Source organism: Rhipicephalus sanguineus, chromosome 9 (genome assembly GCF_013339695.2).
Source record: "Rhipicephalus sanguineus isolate Rsan-2018 chromosome 9, BIME_Rsan_1.4, whole genome shotgun sequence".
In the NCBI taxonomy this organism is placed as follows: domain Eukaryota; kingdom Metazoa; phylum Arthropoda; class Arachnida; order Ixodida; family Ixodidae; genus Rhipicephalus; species Rhipicephalus sanguineus.
The window spans coordinates 30,725,436-30,745,824 of record NC_051184.2 but is presented as its reverse complement, the minus strand read 5'-3'; the positions used below and the strand labels follow the sequence as shown (position 1 = coordinate 30,745,824).

The following is a 20,389-nucleotide window of genomic DNA, read 5'->3' as shown; positions in this document are numbered from 1 at the left end:
TGAGTAGACTGTCTACCCAAACATACATGGCTGATGCCACACCAAGTAGCCAAGGGCAGCGGAAGGCTAGATTAGATGACGAGATTAATAAAATTGTAGGTGTACTATTAGGTTTGCTTGATATGGGGGCGGTTCAAAAAAAGAGGAAATGGTATGTTCGTGGTGGGAATCATTGCGCATTCAATCGGACGAACACAGGAAGGAAGGACGGAGTAAACGGAAAGAGCGCAATTGACCAAGCGCTCTTTCCGTTTACTCTGTCCTTCCTTCCTGTGTTCGTACGATTGAATGCGCAACGATTCCCACCACAAACATGCACCAACTCGCCCAGCAAGAAGTTCTTCTAAAGAAATGTTATGTAGTAGTCATATTTTCTACAGTTACACCTTTTTTTTTTTCTTTAACTTCAGTGCTTCGAGATGGACCGGTTTGAGGGCTACCCCTCTGAGGAGGCACTGATGCCACGCGGTCTGCAACTGATGCGAGAAAACAAGCTGTGGGCAGCGCTGGTGTTCAGTGGAATGAAGAGCTCCCAGGACACCGAGGTGCTGCCGCCGTTCATCCGCTACAAGATCCGCATGGACGCCCGCAAAGTGGACTCAACGAAAAAGATCGAGGACAGGTATGGTTCTTGAAGGGGCGCAGGCATCTAGTTTTTCGAAGGGGCATCTGCTCCAGGGAGGGCTTCCTCCAGACACCGGCGCCACGCTTTCGTACCACACTTTTGTTGCAAAATGAACATATGGTTGAAAACGCCAGATAAAAACCATGCTGTCTAGAAAGGCTGAAGGTTCTGCACGGGTCAGAGTTGCCAGATGATACCGAGCTAACAAGCAAATAATCATCACAAAAGAAGCCCAGAAAAAGGCGGTGCGACTTGCATGAAGAAGCCCAAAAGAAGCAGAAATTTAATGAATTTTCCCATTCTTAAAAACGTTTTTAATTATAATGAAAAAATGTAACTCAAACACAAAGAGGAGTTGACAAAATCTCTTTAATTATTTTATACTGCAAAAATATGCGCATGTATGAACGAAGCACATATTTACTTTTTAACATTGTTTCCAGGGTAGTCTTCATTCGGTTGAATTGCACGTTTACCAGTGCATGATTAACGTTACTTGTTGACTTCACCGACATATGTTTGACTTCAACACTAAACTACTCAAAGTCATCGACAAGTGCGCTATTACTGAACGACAAGCGTGCTATTGGTGAACGTGAGGATCACTAAGATAACTGTATTCACTGGAAAAATGCAAATAAGCCTAAAAAGCGCGACAAGCGACTGGAAAATTCTACAAACGACTCGGCGAAAAAATAAGCCCAAATCCGCTTATTATAAGCGGAACTGGCAACTCTGGCACGGGTGCTTCTCTACTGTACGCCTACAAATGAGGCTGACGCTTCTTGATGTTCTCGCTTTGTCAGGTAATTTTGTCTGTCATCTTGCGTGATCCTGTGAGGATTCACAAACCACTCTTTGGTGCAGAACAGCATTTTAAAACGTTGATATCTGTGCTTAATCATTGTGATTCTATTGATCTGAAGGTAAACTCACCTTTATTGTTGTTTTTTTCCTGGCAGAATTTTTCGGCCGGGCCCACGCCGCCGCCCTACCATTGACCTCAAGTACCTCACTTTTGGCTTTGCCTACCTGCAAGACCTCGTAGAGCACTCCATCATTGCACTTCAGACGGGATGGGAGAAGACAACGGGGGTCTACCTGCAGCAGTTTCCATACCCTTGCTACATCTTTGATCAGTGGGTTGGCTTGTCATTCACGATCTTTCTTGAGGAGGGCGAGACGCTCTTTTATGCTCATAGCTCACCAGTTCACTGTTCCACTTTTGTTGCAATCATACTGGCATTACTGAAACAATGCAGTCACAGTAGACTCTCAGTAAATGGGCATCTCTTAATTGGAACTGCTGTTTAAATGGAACAACTGCCTCAGACATAATTGATTTAATTCTTAAATTTTGGCCCCCTGTTCGTCTCTCAGTGCACGGAACTCCTGTTATGCGGAGCATATCTTCCTGGTCCCTTCAGGTTCCGTTTAACGAGTCAAGTGTATATACTGGCCTTACAACCAATTAAGTGTTTTATTTGAGAATGAGTCAGATTGTACAGTCAATTTAATTGCATGCTCTGTTTTTGTAGTCTTGAAGTTCTTTCTGTCCACATGTGCAACTGACGTCTGCAACTTCATCCAATCCACTCGCTTGCAATGCAGGTTCATAGTGACGATAGCTGAATCCTTCCCCATGTTCATGGTGCTCTCATGGGTGTACTCGTTCGCGATGCTCATCAAGAGCATTGTCCGAGAAAAGGAGCTGCGCCTCAAGGAGGTCATGCGCGTCATGGGCCTGGGAAGCGGAGTCCTCTGGCTCTCCTGGTTCATCGACGCATTTGGCTTCATGCTCATTTCTTCGCTTCTCCTTACCTGCATTCTCAAGGTATGTTTCTTCTTGTGCTGTCCCTTTGGCAGATCCTTCACCAGGCTTCATTGCAAATTTTAGACTTGTAATGTGATGCCTAAGGAGCAGTCTACGGAAGGAATTTTTTAAATCAGTTCACTATTGGAGGAAAGAAGGAGAATTTTTTTCCGAAGGGCTTGGTTTATATGTTAGACACAACCAAATGAATCCAACAGATAATTAGGACGTTAATTGTTGTCTTTAACGGTAGTTTACTAACTGTGATGTAAATTGAAGTGGACGAAAAATCACCCTTTCAATCAGTGAGATCTGAACCCACAACCAACGAGTGGCGCTGGCTAACGCTCCCAGGGATTACATGCATAGAAATAGGCACAAAAGTGGATGGGGAAGCGCCTTCCCTCATAGCTCAATTGGTAGAGCATCGGGCGCTTAATTCAAAGGTTGCGGGTCCTGATCCCACAGATGGAAGGAGTGATTTTTCGTCCACTTCAATTCGTTTCAATTTATGTCACAGTTAATACACGACAGTTAAAGACAACAATTAATGTCCTCTATGCTTCCCTTGGCCTAATTGTTTGTTCGATTCACTATGGAGGAGTTATAAGAAATTGAATGGTCCTGTTATGAAGCTGCCATGAAGGGAGAGCCAGTGTCAGTAGAGATGCTCTCCACTTATCCTCAGCTAGCGTCTGCAAGCAAGACACCTTCCCTGCATCCTCCCTTGTGTAGTTGCCGCGGAAACGTGTCATGTTCACTTGACAAGCTCCACCTTTCTTTTTTTCCTCCTCTTTCTATTTTGCTTTACGGTGCACTTCCAGTGGTAGCGTTGTATGCTCCACATCGGCTGATGATCCAAAGTAACATGTCACGGTTTGTACTTTAGTAACTTGTGCTGGACTGGAAAAGTGCGGACTGTATACACTTTAAAATCTTTCATGAATACAGAATTCTGCTGCACTTAATGCTTTTAACGGGTGATGAATCAACAGTACTACGTGGTGTTCTTCAATTTTTAACGACCACAGAGGTACTGCAGAAAGTGTAATTGTAATTTGTAGAAACAGCGCGTACAAAGCACTGACAATGCTACTGACAACTGACAGTTCTTTTTAATGAAACCAGAACACATAAAAGAAAATGCTTTGGACATCATGTGGCAAGCTTTTACACACCTCAATGACGCAGTCATTTTAGGTAAGCATCAAGATAATCCATCTATGCTTTATGGAGTGGCACTCGTGTCGTCACCTCTTCTTTTGGGTTCCGTTTTTTTATGTGCCCTTTTTCTCCAAATGTACCAACTCGCCCAACATTTTATTCTCCTAAATTGTAAATGTAAGCTTATTTTTCGTACCTGCACGTGGCAACATACACGTGCTTCTTTCCATTTTGTTTTGCAAAGATCTTTAGAGAACCAATGTCTGGCACTTGCAGGAAACCTCAGTTCACTTTGAACGTCTCTGTGTTTCGCAGTTTGGTCAGGTACTGGACCATTCAGACCCGGTGGTGATCTTTGTGTTCCTGGCCTGCTTTGGGGCGTCCATCGTGTGCAAGGCTTTCCTCGTGGCTGCCCTCTTCTCGCGAGCCAACATTGCAGCTGCAGCGGGCGGAATCCTCTTCTTCACCTGCTACCTGCCCTATCCGTTTGTCAAGCTCTGGAAGGACCGCCTCAGCTTTCACCACAAGAGCGCTGTTGTAAGTCGTTGCAACTTTCGGTATCTACGACCAAAAAGTTTTCGTTGCTGCGACTTTCATTCACTGTCACTTTCATTTTGTTGCATAACGGTACACTCATTCGTGTCCGTAATCAAAGAACTGTAGTAGAAAGCCAAACACCTGTCTTGTAACCATTTTCTCAAGTACGCGCTTTTTGTGCCATCGCTTCGTCCAGATCAGTTTCCGTGGCCACAGGTGCACGTTTTTGTGAAGCACTAGCAAATTGCAGTTCTTTTCATCTATTGCTCGTTTCCTGCTGTTATTTTGCAGAATTTAAAGAATTTTACTTTCTGCTATTTTTTTGGTGTGTTTGTGCGCGTGCACGCATGTGTGTATGTGTGTGCACGTGTGTGTTTACGCAGTGCATTGCATATGCAGCTCTTTAACCCTTTGAGGTCTGAAACCTTTACCCACCTTCCGTTTGTTCCGGTCTGAAACTAAAAAAAAGCAAAGCTCAAGTAAATCAAGTTTACTTGCTCGTTTAAAAAATGGGGAGTAATGCAGTGAGAAAACACATGCATGAATCAACCACGACAGAGCTTGTCCCACCAGTTCTTAGAAAGATGGTTATAATCTCCATTTGTCCTGATCGCCCGTACTTGATGTTTGCTGTGTGACTGTAACAGGCAAGTGCGCCTGCGCTTGCTGATGCAGCTGTGTATATTTGTAGGGAAGCTTTTCATAATGAAGATTAGATGCGAGTAGCGCTTGTCCTGTGCATCAGTGCCCTTTCTTTGTCCTGTGTCGAATCCACACTATCCAGCATTTAAGAGCATATTATAAGTGTTAATCCTTCTGATGGCTCGCATGTGCTTCTCGCGTCTCGCAGAGCTTGGTGCCCAACGTGGCCTTCGGGCTGGGCTGCAGCTATTTTGCCCACTTCGAGGAGGAGGGTGTCGGCGTGCACTGGCACAACCTGCTCCGGGGAGGCCTTCCCCCAGACACCTTCTCGATCGCCCACGTCATGGGCCTGTTGCTACTCGACGCCGTGCTCTACTTTGCGCTCGCGTGGTACATTGAGGCTGTCTTTCCTGGTGAGCACGCAGTGAAGACAGAAGTGCTATGTTCTTAGACTATTCATTGGACTAGGAAGAAAACGTTTTTAATCAGAACTAATAAAGAAAGCACACATGGAAAAACATAGTCGGCAGACCTCAGTGAATACCCAGTCGTTGTGGGGTAGGCTTACTTGTAAAACCACTTGTGCTTTCGGTGCTACCTTTAGATGGGAAGAAGCTTTACCCAGTATTATTTTTATGGCTCATTCTGACAACTGAACTCCAATGCAGTTTTGATTTTAATCATTTTATTGAATGCTAGAGGCCTCAAGAAGCTGGTGCAAGAGTTGAGGATTAGTTATAATAAGTTTACTGGCTGTAGTGTTGCTCCTATCATAGCGTGTCTGCACCATCTGTAAATTGCTTAAAGGTGTGTTTTTTTGACAGTGCTGGCAACATAGGCTAGAAGTCCTGTGTTTGGCTGCCTTGTTTTGCTCAATTCACTGCACCTATTGATGTGTGAAGCATGTTATGAGCAGCAACAACAACAACTATAATAATAATAATAATAATAATAATAATAATAATAATAATAATAATAATAATAATAATAATAATAATGATAATAATGTTCTGTGTGACTGGGACCTTGAAACTGTGCTTCCATGAACTTTGTCACAGCTGTTTCACTTCTTCCGCGCCATGAACAAGCTGCCTTAATCTCGGCCCTTTGACAAGCTTTGACAATCTGGACATTTTTCGTCGAAGTTCGCAATAACAGCACTGCACAGAATTGGTAAAACTGAGAGAAGCTGTTTATTAAAGCGCAGAGAATTCTGTGTAATGTGTACACAGAGTATTCACGTAAATACCTACGTGATCCTCTGTATAGGAATGGGGAGTAGGGAGAAAAATGCCCTAGGGGCAGGAAAGGAAAAGATAGAAATTATTTGCCAAAGCTTTGCACAGGGAACCTTGAAGGCCTGTCCAATGCTTGTACTTGTGCAGGCTCAATGAAGTTTTACTCTTTTTTTTTTAGGGCAGTACGGAGTACCAAAGCCATGGTACTTCTTTGTCACCAAGTCCTACTGGTGCGGTGCTTCACATTCGGATAGTCCAAGGAAGACAGCATGGGAATCCTGCAATGGAACAGCTAGCTTGAATGGTTAGTCATTCCTCCATTTGTTTCTTTACACATTGTACTGGAAGACGGTGGTATTGATTAGAAAGTACTTATTTTTTTTTGCACATTCACACTGGTTAACTTAATCACTTCTGGGTTGGTGTAGTTATCGTCTCTTGCATATCTTGCGCTTTTGGGTAGCTAAACTCATAAATCATAGTCGAGGGTGGAAAAAATGCAGACTGCATAAAAAAAAGTTCAGAAAGAACCCAAGTACGCATGTTTATTCATTGTCATTACTCAATACTTTATCGCTTCTGTGTACACATTGTAGTATTGTGTGCGTTGATGCTGTTCAACAGGCATGCACTTAGCAAAGTGCGCTACACGATGTTGTGTGGCAATGCCTCCGATGCGTTTGCAATGCACTTCTTGACCATGGAGGCAGGTCACAACCCGTACCATACCACCATACTGCTGTGATGATTGGGCTGGTGCGTAAAAAAAATTGCGTTATGTCCACAATATGGCTCCAATTGTAACACCAGGTATGTTTCTAAAAACTGTTATATTTACAGAAAAAAAAAAGCTCGCAGTATGATTGCATGAATATGATACATATGTGACAACAAACAAAAGTTCTAATAAAGCAATCATTTTCAGTTTGCTTGCGCTTTAAGGAAGGCATTCTACAATACAGTATATACTACAAACTTCCATCACAACTCGCTACAGATGATATCAAACGTATCTTCATACGCTCCATAAACTTCATCACGGGTGGTGCATGCTAAGCTACCTAGTCCATAGCGTGTTTCGGGAATGAACAAATATGTAACTGCATCTCTCCACATTCCATGGACTGTATGTGGTGATCAGGAAGAACCGAAGACATGGAGGAAGAGCCACGCAATCTGCCACTTGGAGTGCTCATTCGCAAGTTGACCAAGGTTTATGCCGGTGCAGACCGGGCAGCCGTCAACGAGCTGAGCCTCAACTTCTACGAGGGGCAGATAACTTCGTTCCTCGGCCACAACGGCGCTGGCAAGACGACCACCATGTGAGTGTAGTCCAGAATCTTAGCACCTCGTCACCTGCAATTTTGGAATCTTGTTTCTTGCTGCGGCAGCAGTTAGGGGGCTTGAAATTAAGTTTGCCTGGAGCCTGTCCCATCCGTTTGTACCGCCACTCCACCCACCTCATTGGACTAACGATGACCACTATCATTGCTGACGACTCGCAACGACGATTTGTGTCATCATAAGGGCACCTAATGGCACTTATGCATCTTTGAAATTGATAGATTGGGAGAAAATATAATGTTGCTCGTAGCTCCATTGGGATTTGAACCCATGTCATTGAGACAATGTGGCTTTGGGAACCAAGTGTGCTAATAACTGTGCTATCGCTCAGCAACGGTTCCAGACAATTGCTGATAGGTGTTGGGCAGCATACAGACTCTCAGATGAGTGCCATCTGTATATGCTTTTCAGATGCCAGAGCATAGCAATGCTGTGCTAGACAAGGTTTACGTTACGTGCATCACAAGGAAATTTTCTTCACAACATAGTGGTGTGTTTTGCATGCAACCCCTCGTTGATTCGCTTGCGAAAACGACAGCAGCTCAAAGGAGTCATACGTTGCTATGATGATAAGAAGCCTCAAGCTTAAAACATGGCATATAAAAAATTGTACCTATTAATGAAAATGATGATGGGCAGCAAACATGGCGTGGATCTACATTTAAGGGTGTAGCAATGGGTACACAGTTACAGCGTTTATTATACATATGCAGGACAGCATAGGTAAGTCAGCAAAAATTTCAGTTGCTGTTTCTTCGGCTTTGTTTGTTCCTGCATCCTTTCCTGTACATCAGCAGTTGCAGTCCCAAAACAATATGTGATCGACAACAGCTAACTAGCTTGACCTATAATTTATGATCTTGCTTATAGCCCTGCGTTGCTTTAAAATGTTAGACCCCAGGACTTAATCGTTTGATGTCATTTACTTGAATTGACCTTTCTTAACTCTTGTGTTGTGCCTTTTCAGCTCCATCCTCACAGGTCTGTACCCCCCGACACAAGGCACAGCTGAAATCTATGGCAGGGACATCAGAACCTGAGATGGACATCATTCGCCGAAGCCTTGGTACCTGTCCCCAGTACAACGTCCTCTTTGACAAGTAATTCCATGTTTATCGCCTTATATAGTTTTCGAATTTGGTGCTGCAGAATGTACTAAAAACTGCAGCCACTTTAAACAGCAGAGTAGCTGGCTGTCTGTCAACATTAGCATGTCTCTGCATTGCATTTTATAGCAGTGCGTGCATTGCCACATGAAGCAACTGCTGGTAGTTTAATGCTTGCCTTTATTGTCTTTAAATGTCTTTAATGTCTTTAAAGTATTTAATGCTTGCCAAAGAATGTGAAGATCATGTGAGAGCACTTTTAGTAAAGAGTATCCTCTCTGTGAAGAAAAGAAAAACTTCAGTTTAACATAGAAATTATGTCACGATTTTGCCTTTTAACTAGGGATGGGCGAATAGCAAATTTGAGGTTCGTAGCGAATCCGAAGCGAATAGTGATTTGGTCGAATAATTTCTAATCAGATAGTTCAAATAGTATATAGCGCATATTATTATGAAAAATGAGCGTTTTTGTCATGACCCTTGCACAATATTTTTAAGGATTGGAACTAGGTATGAGCGAATGTCACTTTTTTGGTTTGAAATGAAGTGGAAGCAGCCTTGAATAGTATCAAGATATGAATAGCAGTAGGGTGAAGGTTAGAAGTGGTACAATATGCTACAATTTAAAAATTACTATACTTAACGCATATAAGCCGATATAACACGATTTAAACTTAAAAAAAAAAAGAAAAAAAAAGTACACGTAACCTTGGAGTGTGGCTTCGCGGCAGTGCAGATTTGTCCTGTAAAGGTGGTTTCACGGCACAGCAACCTCACGCTGCAGTGAAACCACCTTTACAAGGAGTTATGTGCGGTCAAACACATATATTCGTTCATTTCGAATACTTCGAAATTTCGAATAATATAAATTCGTATCGAAGCGAATTCGAATACTGTAATATTCGTTCGAATATTCGAAACACCTGAATATTCGCCCATCCCTACTTTTAACTTGTATGGGTTCGACTTGCTTCAAACACAGCTATTCACAGTGTTCTCGCTCCTAGTTAAGGGTCTGCCTTGTGCTGGTGCGCTTGTCTAGTTTCATTTCTATCGGTAGATTTGCTGTCAGAATCAGCTTGCACTGCAGTAAAGCTAGTTCGTCTCCAGCATTTTTCTCCTGTGCTTTTGTTAGTAACAAATGCAAGGTCAGTGATGTATTAATGCATAAACCGCAATCAGAATGCTTCCCTTTTTTCTCTTTCTGTCACAGCTTGACAGTCGCAGAGCACCTCTGGTTCTATGCTCGACTGAAAGGCCTCACTGCGGATGTGGTTGTGTCCGAAGTCGAGTCGTTCGTGCGCGACTTAGCCCTTGTTCACAAGAGAGACGAATACTCGTGCAATCTCTCAGGTAAGTAATTTGCAATGGCTATGCAAAATATTGAATTGCTCTGCAAGTGCGGACAGATGCTAGACTGCATTCTTGAAGCGATATTATCGTGCACGTTATGAAAAGCCAGGGTTGGTACCAGCTTTTGCCACCTGGGAAAAGCAGGTACAATTGCGGAGGTTCTTCACGGTGTGGCGCGGGCACCCCTGAAGGAATTAGCTATAGGGTTGGCTATCTGGAACTCTAAGTGGGGGGGTGACTGAGGGGGGCAGGTTAAATTTCTTAGTGAAGGTTGCCAACCCCTCCCCCATTCCCCCTGCTTTCTTGGCCTCCTCCCTGGTGCACCATTTGGAAACCTGACGCTTTCTCCAGCACTTTCTGAGAAAACTTAAGAAAATATCTTGCCTAGAGTGTAACTATATAACGACACACCATTTAAAGCTACAATCGTTTGTGCAACAAAGAACTATATAATGTAATGACTATATGTGAAGCAAATGTAAGGTGGCACAAAATTCAAGTGCATAACTGATTTAAAACTTGTGCTTAAAGCAGCATTGTGGAGCGCTGAGATAGAAATGCTGTTAGTTGTTTGCCCATTGTAGATTGATCTTTTTGTTCGTTTTGTTAGAGGAAGCGTTAATTTCGTCGAGGCGGACTGATACCTCCCTTAATTTTGTTCATGCATTTGAGATATAACCAAATTTTTAAACACTTTTTTTACCCTCTCATTTTTCGTCTGAAAACATCCAGGTGGCATGCAACGCAAGCTTTCTGTTGCCATTGCATTTGTTGGCGGTAGCCGCACAGTGATTCTGGACGAGCCGACTGCTGGCGTGGACCCTTATGCGCGGCGAGCAATCTGGGACCTCATGCTGAAGTACAAGCAAGGTATAATCATTTGAGACCTTTAAACATTTGAGAGAATTCTGTCTGTACAGTTTTGTACAAAGCACAAGTGGGCGGCATAACTAAGCTCGATTGTTCAAGCCATGTTGCACATCAGCATGCATGCACAGGGGAGTTAAAACTGAAAAATTAGGAAGAATCGTAACATTTTTACTCATTTCTGTGTGTTCACGGTCGTAGGCAGCTGGTGCAATACCCAAAGAGCTATACTCGTTGTGTACGTATGCAGGAGTTTTCCTGCACCAGTGCACCATATGAATTCCAGCAACAATACATTCTTCCTTTCAAGCTTCACTGCAGCCAACTAGTATATTTGAATTGCATGGAGAACTATGTACACTTGGATTATAGCAGAAGAGGTATTTGTGTTGTCTTGAACAATGCAGAATCTTAGAAATTGTGTACTGCATGTCATCTTTAGTGCTCAAAAGCTCTTTGTCACTCATTCATAAGATAAGATACTGTAGCTACTGAATGTCTTTTTCCATGGCATAAAGTGTGGCATAGTTTAGCATGGCTAAATTATGCTAAAACTGCTGCTTGGGCGAGTTGGTTCATGATTAGATTTACAACTAAAGTTTCTGTTTAATTGTTGGCAGCTATTGCGTGGACATTCCATCAAAGCCTCGGTACCTGCGTAAAGGCTTCAGCATCTCTATAGGTTGGGCCCAAAGAATGTGCAGCCTTGCTATGGTACTTTATATTCACCTGTGCTCGCATGCAAGAATGGCCTACAGAGTGATTTAAGGTACTTGAAATAGTGTGGCTTCTGAACCCAACCTTCCTTTTCTTTTTTTGACCCGTCTCATAGGCATTTGATAAGTGCTCTTGTCTGATAAGCATTACAGAAAGCTTAAACTTGTAGATTCATTTATACACATACTGTGGTAAACGAAGATGCAGAAAGTATCGAAAATGCTTCATGTCTACAGCTTTTTATTGGTGCTGTGTTCAGTCATAAACACTGTCTTCTAAAGGACGGCTTACTCCAGTGGTAACTGTTCAAATAACTTCAGCTGATATCATTCATTGTGGGCAGTCCTCACAATGCCAAGCTCACAGAGGTCAAAGACTGTATTTGATAGTCAAACTATATTCGAGGTCAGACCGTTAGTGAAAGCCTACACGTCGAGGTTGCACTGCTCCAGGTCGCACAGTCATCATGACGACACATCACATGGACGAAGCCGACCTCCTGGGTGACCGGATAGCAGTCATCAACGAAGGCCGCCTACGTTGCTGTGGGTCATCACTCTTTCTAAAGACGCGATTTGGCAGTGGCTACTACCTCACTCTCGTTCGCCCGTCGCGTCGCAGCAAGTCACTCAAGAACAGGCCATCTCCCACGGCACCGCCTTGCAGGGATGTGGTAAGCGAGTCCTACATTTTGCGCTACTCATGGCCTGCATCAATAATACTAAGAACTCACAGGGTCCCATATGCTTAAGACGACTTGAAGGCGAAAGCCACCTTCTTTTTCTTCTCAGTTGATGTGTTGGTCCCCCCCACCCCTTGCACCTAATGTGGCTTTGCACTGCCTTCAGGATCGTAGGCATTGCAAGCTTTCTGCACCTCACCTGGTTTTGCACTGCCTCCATGATCGTCCCACCTTTGACCAAGTGACAATGTCATGCGGTGACATCATCATGTCACGTCACGTTATGTGATTTCATTGTGACGGCATGATGACGTCGTAGTGATAGCATCGTGACATTGTAGTGACGTCATGATGACATCATATGGGGAAGTCATCACGTGATGATGATTTTTTGCATCGCTTGTGTTGATGCCACCGACGTGCGACGCGACTGCCGACGCCGATGGTCAATTTTCGCATTTGATGAGGCATCTAAGGCTTTCACCTTAATAAAAAAAAAAAAAAAAAGTTCTGAACTGGTGCTAGACTTCGGCAACTTCTCCATCTCTGAACTTGTCTGCTGTGATAGAAACAGACTAATATTCTGACATAACCTGCCATCTCGTAAAAAAATAAAGAAACGACTCTTTTTTTCTCAAAGATGGAACATCATTGTTGCCTGCTGTCACTCATAATCCATGCGTACTTTAACATTCCCAGTCTCTCAACAGAAATGAATGTTGGGAAAGTTGGTAGAGATTTGTGCCACCAAAAAAAACCAGGCATGCAAACACTGACACAGGCATGAGCGACTGGTGTTCGTGTTATCCGTTTCACTCCCGCTCGTGTCTGCATGCGTGCCTGCCTTTCAGTAACGTGATTTTAAAACGCTTGGTGGTTCACAAGATCCAGCAACAATAACCAAGTGTGAACATTGCATAACAGTATAGTTTGTCAAGTCCATTTTCAAATTGTGGCAGTATTGTGGCAAAGGTTTCTTTTGGCCTGGTCATGAAGATTACAGGTGAAGGTGTGCATATTGTAATTTGCACAAAATAATCAAATTTGCACTTACTAGAATGCACTGCAGATCACAGAGAGATTAGAATGATGGCTATGTGATGAATAGATGTCAGATCAGACTTAGTAGTCCAGGAATGTGAGGGTCATTGCATATTGTTAAAAGTAAGAATTTTAGGTACGTAAGTCAGGAGATATACACCCGTGAGCAAATGTATACGAACCATTGTTGTCCGTGTACCTTTGCCGTTTGTGCCGTCTAGTGGCGAGGCATCTGCTGTTGATAGCATTTCTCTGACAAATTCCGTCAGAGTAATGCTCTCGACAGCTATTCCGTCAAAGCAATGCTCTTGACAGCAGATGGCTCGCGACTAGACGGCGTAGACAGTGATTTCGTCTCGCGCTTCTGTGGCCCATGTACTTTTGCTCACGGGTGTACAAGGAATGTTCAAAGAACTGCAAAGCTTGATATAACGTCTTACAAAAGAGTGAAATTTACTTAGGAGTAGGCAAGGCAACAGATGTGTGATATTAACCTCACACATAGCACAGGCATAGTTCACTACTCGGTGAAGCTGATATGGGTGTTGTCGTAAATTGCTTTGCAAAATCGGAAATATGAAATACTTTAATCAAAGTGGTGTACTCGTCATATTTGTCTCTGAGACACCCAATGTCATTTTGGCCTAGCAGACGAAGACACGTCCATGGCCACTTTTATGTTATGACCAATTTTATTTACTATATCACTAAGCAACAACATCACTTACCGATATAGTAGACAAAACTGGTTTACTAGTTAGGTTAGGTTGGCCAGGTTAGGTTAGATTAGTTTCCATTGATCTACCGCCTATAGAGTCAACAGTTGTTTGCTATGCTGCAAATTCGTGGCAATTTAATCCTCAGTTGTTTGCAGTCCTTTGTATATAAATATTTATGTGCTTTTATTGCTACTTTGTTAACATAATAACACATTTAGAACTTATCACTATTGTGTCACATGCATGGTGTCTGGAGGGACGTTTGTTCAATAATAGCAGTGCAATTGGAACAGACAACAACAAGCAATAAGACACTTACACACACAGGAGCTGATCAGTGCATGTGTGTGTCTTACTGTTTGTAATCTTCTCAATCGTGGTTTTGGGACATTAAACCCCAGATATTATAGTCTCTTTAATCGCACTGCTGCTTTATGGGTCATGTGCTACAAACGAGCTTACCAATGCCTCTTAAAGTCGTTTGTGTTACGTATATAAAGTGCCTCCGCTATTTATAGACTGCTTTGAGCGTTCAATTCATTGTATTTTGGTTCTTTCACCTGGTTCTGTTCCAGGTACAGAGTCAGATCGACGGAGCAAGCAGTGATTCATCCCAGAATGCCACCCCATCATCTCTTGTGTCGCCATTATCTGGAAACGCCCATGACGAATCCAGTACGAACTTTCCTCTTTTATTTCGTCTCTTTGCTAAGTCATTTCGACACTCTTGATAAACAGTTCTGTGGTTGACATTGTTCAAATTTGGCTCACAGCAAAAGTGGTAACTGTTTTCTTTTTTTAATCAAAAAGTTCACAGCTTGTTATGTGTAGTATACCTTCGCAAAAGTTCAAATTTGTGTAGTATGGTGACAGCAACTGTGCCGTTTTAATTTTTAAATTGTTATTGTAGCTATTGCTGTAGGTTTTTTTAGCAAGGGGGACTTTACTATCGAACTGACAAGGAGATGATTAGAGGATGTGAAGGATTCTATGGAATAAACTGAGGTTTTAGAAGCTTTGGATCAATGTGAAAAAAAAATACAAGCTAGAATTGAGAAGCAAGAAATTCTCTAGTGATATAAATTAGGACATATATAAACTATTGTATATCGCTATAATAGAGATGGAAAAGGCAATACAACATTAATTAAGTTTGGAAAAAGTGTATTAGTGTGTAAAATGCCGAACATATCTACATTATTCACATATACTGGCTAATGTATGCTAGTGGTGGCAAGTTCTGGCTATCTTTTGGTTAATACTCACTGATGTATGGCTATCCGCTTTTGTATGCAATGCAGTAGAATAATGCATGCTTACTTCTATGCCTCTGCTTCACTTTGTCAACTCTTTCTGACACTATGGCAGTTTTCCTTAGGTAAATTCACTGCAATTTTGTTCAGCAAATGTTATGAGATCGCAACAACCTTTGATTGCGGTGGTGTAGTTGTCCACTGCCGCTGCTGCCGGTGTTCGTAACCGCTATCACGCACAGTAAGAAAGAAAAACACAGGATCGAGCCGGATTTGATCTATGGCCCTCTATGTGGCAGTCGAGTATTCTACCACAGAGCCACACCTGTGCCTGAAACTCCTTCACAAAAAGACTGTACAGGCGTCATGTCGGGAAAGAAATCGCGTCAACAGATGTAATATACCGTGGTACAAGAGTAAAGTAACAACAGGCGTCACACAATGCGAATTGCATAATGAGTGGGTGGTTTAAAGCTTCTCACCCATTACAAATGGCTCAGCCATAATTCTTCATCATCGGCCACAGCATCAACAAAGTGCACATAATGTCTTAGAGACGCATAGTGGGTACTCTCCTACTGCGCAAAATCATGATGATTTATGGCGGAGTGGGTACCCTGCAACTGTACTCACAGTAATCGCCCCAAGAGAGTTTACAACGGGCTCTAGAATGGCCACTCCTTCAGCTTTCACTGTGACTGCTGTAGGTTCTACACAGGCCTGGCATTTTTTTCTCGCACTGACAGTTTTCCTTTGATAAATTCGCCGCAATTTTTTTTTCTGTCTCTAATTTTCTTGCTCATTGGTCTGTCTCAGCCGAAGCATTGGACAAACTAATAAGGAGGCACATCCCCAAGGCAGAGCTCGCCACCGACATGGGCGCCGACTTGTCCTACCGGCTTCCAGCGAGCCCGGAAACATACTCTTCCTTCGTATTCCTGTGTAAAGATCTCGATGCCAACCTGACTGAACTCGGCATCACCAGTTACGGGATTTCGGACACCACACTCGAGGAGGTGGGATGTCCTTTTCTTTGCCCGCAAAGTACAACATTGACGCCACCTTCCTCATTTCCATGTTTTTTAAGATTTTTTTTTTTTCATTTTTAGAAATGTGTGTATTGCGCACTTGCTCAGTCCAACAAATTTGTGAATGCTTAGCCTTATATTTACTAAAATATCATCGTCATCATTATCAGCCTGTCTACGCCCACTGCAGGGCAAAGGCCTCTCCCATGTTCCGCCAATCAACCCGGTCCTGTGCTTTCTGCTGCCACGTTATACCTACAAACTTCTTAATCTCATCTACCCACATAATTTTCTGTCTCCCCCTCACTCGTTTGCCATCTCTTGGAATCCAGTCAGTTACCCTTAATGACCACCGGTAGTTGAAATCAAGAAGAAGAAATGGATATGGGCCGGGCACGTAGCATGTCGGCAGGATACTGAAATATGTTCACAGCTAAAAAAGGCTAGCACAATGACATCGAGAGGTGATCAACCATGTCAAATGCATCCTTTCAACAAGGAGTCACAAACATATGATAGATTAACATACAGGAGGCTTCCATGAACACGGAAATTTGTAAGTTGAATCGTCAGAACATGTTTCTGTTGACCTGAATTTTGTGTAGTTCACTTAGGATGAATTTTTTATGATAATATATTTTTCATGCTTCTTCATGTTAATTTGAAATGAGCCAGTTGTACTAGTGGTGTCATTCCACTCACATTTTCTTTTAGCTTTGGATCTTTTGTTCTTATTGTATTAAATAAATGACACAGAATAGTTATGCACAATGCTAAATTTGGATGAAGGCACTGCTTCATTAAGTGAAGGCTGTTTTAACGCATAGCCAATGTGTAAAAATGCTTCTGCACCCATGAACTTGAAATGCGCACAAAGTGTAAACAGAATTTGTCTGCATGTATGCATTTTATTTTGTTTTGGCAGCTTAATGCAACTGCAGTGCGAATACAGTACAAATAAAATTATGTTTCAGAATAATTTATCTTAGCAAATCATTTGCAAACCTGTTCAAGTTGTATCTTCTCTTTCTGAAATGAAGGTTTTCCTACGGGTCACGCAAGGCGGTCCTAACACCAGAAGCCAAGCAAACGGTCAAGGTATAGAGTTTTCCACTTTCAAACCTTGTTTTTTGTCCGACTTTCTGTTGCTATTTTCACATGGCACAGCAGGAAGTGTTGGCATATTAGTCCAGATTGAAATGTAATCTATCAGTTACATTAGAAATTATGTGAGGTATCCGTGACTGGGTTTTATGTTGCAGAGTCATTTGTTAAAATTTAGTGAGTGCATTGCAGAGGACAAATTCTCGCTTACACGTTAGGTGGACTGGACATAAATTGCATAAAGCAATATTGTGGCCTACATGAACATCCAGATTGCATTGTAAGAAGTAAAGAAGGCGAATGGACTTGGGGCTTGTTTCTATGTTAGACACAACCTGTGTCTGTTGGCTTTATTAGAATGCATTGTAGGCTCTTTTAGTTGTCGCATGATTTCTGACGTGCGTGTGCAGTAATTTTTCTTCTTCAATGTTTCCTTTACTTTCTTACATGCTCTGTCCTCACTATAAAGGGGCCCATGAGAACCTTCTCTTAATGTTATCTACTGTATGATTATTTTCTCTATGTTGTGGCCTGGACAAAAAAAGTAATTTGAGAGCCTTGACAAAGGTCTACTCCTTTCGGCTTCCATCCCATGTTTTACTCTCTCTGACGCCTTAACAGCCTCTCCAGAGGCATTCAACTTCAAAGGACATTTTTCATATTTCCATGACTTTACAACTGTGACTTTCATTTTTGTGCGTAATCCAAAGTAAAAACATGACACTGTTGTGAGCCTCTGGTGTGGTTAACCGCGATGGTCACTTTGTACCAGGTGATATCTACAACCCTGGCCCCGAATCTGTGGATGGACCACCGAAGACCAGACTCCAGAAGACCTTGGATGCCTTGCGCATATGGTGCTTGTCCCTGAGAACATCTGCAAAGACCGTCAGACCAGATCCCGAAGATGCAGGTACATTTGGTTCACCTTGATTTGATGCACTGCGTAGTAATGTGTAGCTTTTGTGCAGTTTTTGTGTTTAGTGCTGCAATGTAAAGTACGGGAGAATATCGGTAAATGGAAATTATGTAAACGGAATTGCTGCCTAGATGAAACAACCACCTATTTTAACAGCAGAGGTGTTTAATGCCGAGGTAAAACCCTGGGGATCCATCGTCCGCACTTTCTAGCCCAGCTGTGAGAGCGAAGCCTGAGGAGAAGGAGAGCATGGCTAAAGCTAAGTGGATGAGAAAAAAGCCTAGTGTAGAGAGTTGAGCCTGGTAGAGAAAGGGTAGCGATGTGGAGAGGGTGATGCTGGGTAGAGAGGAGGAGGGCAAAGGCGAAGCTATGGCGAGAGTGGAGCAGGTGGTGTGGAGAGGAGGAGAGAGCAGCAGCACGATTGGCTGTGCCGATGAAAGGAGTTGACCAATGGTAGCGCGCGCTCGAGCACAGATAGTGCTGGTGAGAGCATTGGTGAATGCGGAGTAAAGGCCCGCTGATGCCACGCGCTCTGCTGTTTAGTGAGCCTTCGCGACGTTAAGTTAGTTGAAGGTGTGCATAAATTTTATACTTAGTTTTGTATTTGGGTAATGCGAAAAAAACGTTCGTTAACCGACATCAGAGTCTTTGCACCTCCCTGTAAATGAAACCACTGGCAATGTTTAGAAAACACACAATTGGCTGTGCAACCTCTGAAGGATTTCTTTACCGAAAAATAACTAGTGTCTGTTAATCTTTTTAAGCTTTATCGTGTGTTTTCAGTGAAGAATGCTATCCTTCAAAAATGGTTCCGAGGACTCGAGCCAGGAAGAATTACCAAATTTTTAATGCGTGGTATGTACAGTCGACGACTTAAATTATAAATTTGACGTCCTGTATGATCCGGAATTTACTTCTTGATGCTTGACCCTTCTGAAAACAATACTAAAAGGTTGCACGACATACAGAGCTGCACGTCTAAGCATCTTTCTCGGTAAACGAGGCTCCTGTTGAGTGGAACATACTCTCCTAGTCCATTCAGGTTCCATTTAACGAGATTCTGCTTACATCGACTACGCATGTAGGTTTATAAAAGGTGGCAGCAGTGGGCTATGACTGCTTTGTGATTTGATTACAGTTTCGACGGCCATGTCTAGTTTCATATCCTGCACAGGTGGTGAACAAGAAAGCTATAGTAGTGAGTTCAGGTACTCTTTACGACTACTTTGTTGTTACCAGTGGGAATTTAGTGCAGTGCTATCTCGTTATCTTTATTTTTCAGGTCATAGTACTTGTTTCAGTATTCCTTAAGTATTATATGTAACTTTACTGCCACAAAATCAAAGGCTACACTTGTCTCAGCGTTATAAAGCCTTGTTCGAACCATATATTGTTTGTTTAATTATAGTAGTTTGTGCATTTTGCCTTTGGACAGATGACAGGGAAGTCTTTAAAAAAAGCACGGGGGGGGGGGGGGTTGAATTGTTTCTATGCTTGTTTGTAGCCGTAGATGTCTTGTTGCTTGGTTTGTTTTGTTGTTCTTTTTTTTGTTTACTGTTGTATATATTGTAGTGTTGCCTGGAAGGTGGCATGTCATGAAGATTCAACCAGACAGGCCTCTCTTGAGCATACTCATTGCCTAATGATGCCAAGCCTTGAAAATTATGCGCTGTTACAGCGACGGCAAGAGTGCATCATTGTCTTTAGGTATCCCACTGTATCAGATGACAAACTCGTGCTTTAAAAATATTAAAATTTCGTGCCAATGTTGAGATGTAACTCAGAAAAAGCTCTTGATTCTTGAGCCGATGAGCGCAGTAAGCACTCACGCGAGCTACCACTGCCTGAAAAGCACGGGTTTTGTTTTCGACAAAGAAGCGTGCCTATGAAAAAAAGGAGGTGTGAAGAATCATGCAATGCTTAATGCATGAGCAGAGATAGTAAAGGATTAATGGCAAAATATTATGGTGATATTGATGAAAGTGGACCTGCTAAAATGTGGGAGGAGGTGACAAAAGCAGTCATGTAGTTTGGCAAGTGGTGAAACAGGCATCGACAACGATGATTATGATGTGGACATCAAGAATATTAGAAGTTGTCTTATGTAAAGGATTTTGTGATGCCATGCTGTTGTTGGTGTAGAACCGGGAGCACTAAAGAACCATAGAGCTTGTACCCCAACGGCTGTGTTCACTTTCTGAGTTACTATCCAGAAAGCACTTGGATGCTAAGGCATG

At 42.6% G+C, this 20,389-nt stretch overlaps 1 protein-coding gene across 1 annotated transcript in view; it reads left to right on the top strand.

Annotated features, from left to right (window-relative positions):
* LOC119404895 (phospholipid-transporting ATPase ABCA1-like) overlaps positions 1–20,389 on the top strand; it is a 64,871-nt gene that overhangs the window by 6,304 nt on the left and 38,178 nt on the right. Inside the window, 16 exon segments of the mRNA XM_037671586.2 lie at positions 411–622; positions 1,588–1,764; positions 2,237–2,459; positions 3,918–4,139; positions 4,990–5,194; positions 6,198–6,323; positions 7,161–7,341; positions 8,331–8,397; positions 8,399–8,463; positions 9,683–9,822; positions 10,555–10,692; positions 11,859–12,079; positions 14,424–14,523; positions 15,918–16,117; positions 17,170–17,227; positions 18,006–18,146. Of these exon segments, the coding sequence (XP_037527514.2) occupies positions 411–622; positions 1,588–1,764; positions 2,237–2,459; positions 3,918–4,139; positions 4,990–5,194; positions 6,198–6,323; positions 7,161–7,341; positions 8,331–8,397; positions 8,399–8,463; positions 9,683–9,822; positions 10,555–10,692; positions 11,859–12,079; positions 14,424–14,523; positions 15,918–16,117; positions 17,170–17,227; positions 18,006–18,146 (2,476 nt within the window).